This window comes from Berghia stephanieae, chromosome 1 (assembly GCF_034508935.2).
Source record: "Berghia stephanieae isolate SIO BIC M18660-M18661 chromosome 1, UCSD_Bste_1.3, whole genome shotgun sequence".
NCBI lineage: Eukaryota > Metazoa > Mollusca > Gastropoda > Nudibranchia > Aeolidiidae > Berghia > Berghia stephanieae.
The window spans coordinates 14363460-14368602 of NC_088360.1; the positions used below are offsets into that span (position 1 = coordinate 14363460).

Genomic DNA, 5143 nt, shown 5'->3' on the forward strand with positions numbered 1-5143 from the left:
CTTCTTCTTCTCTTCTTCTTCTTCTTCTTCTTCTTCTTCTTCTTCTTCTCTTCTTCTTCTTCTTCTTCTTCTTCTTCTTCTTCTTCTTCTTCTTCTTCTTCTTCTTCTTCTTCTTCTTCTTCTTCTTCTTCTTCTTCTTCTTCTTCTTCCTTCTTCTTCTTCTTCTTCTTCTTCTTCTTCTTCTTCTCTTCTTCTTCTTCTTCTTCTTTTCTTCTTCTTCTTCTTCTTCTTCTTCTTCTTCTTCTTCTTCTTCTTCTTCTTCTTCTTCTTCTTCTTCTTCTTCTTCTTCTTCTCTTCTTCTTCTTCTTCTTCTTCTTCTTCTTCTTCTTCTTCTTCTTCTTCTTTCTTCTTCTTCTTCTTCTTCTTCTTCTTTCTTCTTCTTCTTCTTCTTCTTCTCTTCTTCTTTTTCTTCTTCTCTTCTTCTTCTTCTTCTTCTCTCTCTCAAACCTCCTATCCAAAATTATTTTCTTAATTCTCGTTAATCCTGTCTTTTCCTTTACTCACAACTAATCTGCCTCTTCTTCATCTCTACCCGGCTCTCCTCCTAATCCTTTCCTTGTCTTTTCTTCTCCTAGTCCTTCTCGTCTTGCTCATGACAAAACTTCCTCCCTTCTCTTCTCCTACTCTTCCGCTTCCTTTTCTTTATTCTTCCTCATGTACTCCTTTTGATAATATTCTTTCCTCCCCATACACGACATTTCTCTCCACCCCCCCCCCCCCTCTAACCTTCTCCTGTTCGTCCTCTCTCTCAAGCGCGTAGTAATTGAGGTGACATTCCGATTTTGATCAGTCCTTATTTTTTTATCTTCGCCTTTCGTCTTCATCATCATCATCATCACATCATCATCATCATCATCATCATCATCATCATCATCATCATCATCATCATCATCATCATCATCATCATCATCACTACCACCACCACCACCACCATCATCATCATCATCATCATCATCATCATCATCATCCTCATCATCATCATCATCATCATCACTACCACCACCACCACCATCATCATCATCATCATCATCATCATCATCATCATCATCATCATCATCATCATCATCATCATCATCATCACTGCTGTACTTTTTTCATTACTACTTGTATTTCCTTAAACAATTCTATCATACTTAAGTGATAGGGAATTTTAATTTTGAAGGCTGAATTTGCTTTCGACATGATTTTGGAGTGACAATTAAACACTGACACTGTTTGTCCCATAATGAGGACATCTAACATGATCAAACACTCGGAAAGCCATCCCACATTCATCACTGGAAAATGCTTAAAATGTGACATTTCTATTACTTATGATAAATGCGCCAAATCGAAGCCCCAGCCCTACATTTAATTGGACAATATGCTTTGTATTTATTCTAAGTTGTTTTTTTTTTTATATTTCCAGACCACCATGAATGATGAGAGCGGAAAAAGTTTTTATTCTAATTATATATTTTTTGCTGATCATACCTACTGCCAGAGGGATAAACCACCAAATAGGCGGTCTTCTTTTGATTCTTTGATTGATGCTTTTTGTGACTCAGTGGATTTTGATTATTGCAATGATTTTGATGATCAATATGAAGACGAGTTTGGATTAAGATTTAAAGATTTTGACAATCAAGACCCTTTCTGTCTTGATGAATTGGATATTAATGGAGTGGTTGATTTTCCATGCAATATTAATATTTTTCCCGATGCAAAACAACATGAATTAGTCAATAGTGTTGTGATTTCAGACGAGGTTCACAATGGAGAATCTTGGGAAAACAATTTTGACTCGAAGGACATTGGATCATTGAATGTGGATGAATTCTTAGATGATTCAGATATTAGTTTTGACTTAATTGAACCTACTTTTATGCCATTAGATATTGCTAATGTTGAATTATATTTAAACATTTTAGCACACGAGGATGCAGAAAGTTTAGTAAAAAACAGTCATCTGTCAAGTGAGCTTGAACCCCACAGATTTAAGAATTTTTCTAAATCATCAGATGTTAATACCTCTTGCCTATTTAAGGAACTTGATTTCACTGAGCAAGATGAATTAATTGAAACTGCTTGCTTCATGCAGACTCCAGCAAGAGAATTTACCTCTGAGAACCAATCTACATCATTCGCTAATTCAACTGAATATGAACATTTGCCAATATTGTTTCCGATGAACTCAACAAAATTAGACAATAACGATCAAATAATGAAAGAAAACCACATATTCACGTCATCTACTCATTGCTCTCAGTCAAATGGTGAAGTTTTTGCTTTGGAAAATGAATGGAATCAGAAAAATAACTCGGAGGTTATTACATACACATCCAGACATTATTCTTCTAATGAATCACAGACGCCAGTTACGGCTCCGAGCAATTGGGATCATTACCTCTTAAACAACAATCCAAATGTAGACTCCACTAAATATTGTAGTGACAATGTATTTGACCATGGCATTTCATATGAGATTTACAATAAAAATGTCAACTCTGTGAAACAACATGATTCAAATATTCCAGTTACACACTATTTGCCATATAACACAGTAGATAGAATTGGAGATGTGTCACAAAATGACCAGACAATGCATACAAAGTCATTGACACACGAGGACGTGCAGGAACAGGATTTGTCATTATTGAGTTTCATTTCAAATCAAAACAACGTGGATCAAGTTTCACAGAAATGTACTTTTGTACATTCCAAGAGGGGGCCAGATAACCTAGCAGTGCATGACCCAAATCTATTTTTGCCAGAAGTAAACCCGTATTCCAAAGTAGATATTTGGGAACTACAAACTAATCATCAAAGTGCAGATAGCTCAGAAAATGCAAATTGTGCGAACAATTCAGACTTTAAATTCTCGAAAAATAACGTATCATCTAAGATAGCAGGGGATTCGAGGGAGCATTATTTTCAGTATTCAAAAGAGCGATTTTCAAATCAAAGAAATTTTGAATTACCAAATGGGTTCCCTTGTTCCAAAACTGTTAACAAAATTCTAGATGAGCACCATTACCATTTTGAGCAATCACAATTTCTCAACAATGCGGCGTGCGCTATTGATGAAGTAATTAATAAAAATACCCCCATTCTTGACTTCAAGTCAACTGAAAAATACATTAAGCAAGAGAGGGAAATGGAATATCATAATGGAAACACATCAGATTCTCAAGAAAGTAGTTCAATTCTGTTGTTTGACAAGTTTTCAGCTCTTATGTCCTCGGCAGAAACGACTCAACTTGATCGCACTCAACCATCATACGGTAACAATCATTACAATACTTGTTCTGCGTCTCAAGTTAGCAACAACTGATCGTAGCACACAGAATGGAAATGACAGAGGTTCGCTTTCAAACCCTGTGCCAATAAAAATGGCGATTTTGATAGTCAGTGCTTGCAGGGTGAACAAATCATAGGACATGTGTGGAAAAACTCGGGAAATCATACCAATTTAGAAACTAATGAACCTGTAACTGTTCAAAGTGGTGTTATAAATATCACGTCATCACCAAATTACAATTCTGAAAAATTTGTGCTTATTGATAGATCAATAAAGGATATGAATAATAACATTAGTGACAGTGTAATTAGCAGTCACACCAATGGATGTAATGCTTGTCCAATCGCTAATGACACATGCCTTAGCAATCAGAAGTCGATTACCATTTTAAGGAATGTTCTGAATAAAAAATCAGGCTGCTTCTGACATTTGTGTGAAAAATGAATATGCGCTTCAGAAAACACACGAGAAAAAGAAAAGGAAAGCCATTGTTCAAAATAAAAGATACATAATCAATACTGCAGCAAATGTAGCAGATGAAAGCTCCGGTGAAGACTTTTATAGTGATAGCCATTTGTCTATTGAAAAGAACCTTGCACAATTTCCAATTAATTATCTGAGCACCCCTTCAAACAACACCTCTAAAAGAACCAATACATATACGGTCTCCGACAAAATATCTCTTGATTGCAAAGGGAAGTTTGGTCTTGAATCATCTGTAATTCTCATAAAAGATGATGCCCAGAAGAGTAGTACTTTCTCTGATAAATCCTTAGACAAAGCACTTTATGATCTAAAGAAAAAGACCGAAACGAGAGTTGTGCAGCCCAAAAATGTCTCAAAGAAATGCGGTGTTAAAAATATTAAAACAGTTGTAAAAAACCCAAGCAAAAGCCCTTGTAAAGTTAAAGACGATCAAAAAGATGTGTTTAAAAGGCCAAAGCCAAGCACCAAGAGTAAGTTTATCTCTCATCTTAAAAAACAGGAAATGGATGACTCTCCTCAGCCTGAAGTAAATCTTGGAATTGAGAACCTTTTTGTTTCTGTCAGAATCAGAGATATTTTATATAAGAATGTCAAAGATGTAAAACGTTGTTTTACAGAGGAGCCAAAGAAAACTGGCAAGGAAATCCAGAAGGAATGGAAGGATAGTTTTCGTCTTTTGAGAGAGAACAAGATAAAGCGTTTAAATGCTGGAAAGAGAAATTTGATATCATCTGTCCACGAAAGAAGGTAATTACCAAGCCCTTCGTCTTATTTGCGAATAAATAATCGACACAAAATTGTCGATAGGGGCAGTTTGACCTTGTGATATGATATTGCCGTCTTTCCAATGGCACATTGGTGTTTCAAGGACTGGCTTAAATTTGTGAAAATATCATTTCCAGAATTGTCATAGAAAAAACGTATTTCTCTTACTATTTTTGATTTGGTCATCCTAGGACATCCTAAATGTGACACCTTGCAACGAATGCAATTGAATGTACCAGGATGGTTGTAATGTTACACTTGTAGTTCTAAAGAAAAAAATGATTAAAAGTTTATTCCCCGTATATTATTATTTGAATTGTTACTGTTATTAATCTTGTTAGGCATACTGGACTTAAATGCTTGTTTAATGACATTGTAGAGGAAAGGAGTACAGTCAATCACCTGAACCATGTCACTGAACGGGATCTTTTGACCTTCCATGGAGGGGCAGACGCCACTTGGTGTATCTTCTATCCCTCGTGTTGTTCTTTGTCCTTGTCTTTGTCCCTGGATTGGGATTGCTCGTTTTCCCCTGGTCCTGGCGGGGATCCTAAGCTTCTTTGTTATATGTTATTATGATTATTATATTATTATTATTTGAAATAGTGTACT

General features: G+C 35.7%; 1 protein-coding gene across 1 annotated transcript in view; it reads left to right on the plus strand.

Annotated features, from left to right (window-relative positions):
* The window catches only part of LOC144968129 (uncharacterized), an 8413-nt gene extending 5100 nt beyond the window's left edge, over window positions 1–3313 (plus strand). The window contains exon 2 of the mRNA XM_078906566.1: window positions 1409–3313. Coding sequence (XP_078762692.1) covers window positions 1415–3313 — 1899 coding nt within the window. The 5' untranslated portion in view covers window positions 1409–1414. The remainder of the gene's footprint in view (window positions 1–1408) is intronic.
* The last annotated feature ends 1830 nt before the right edge of the window (window positions 3314–5143 follow it).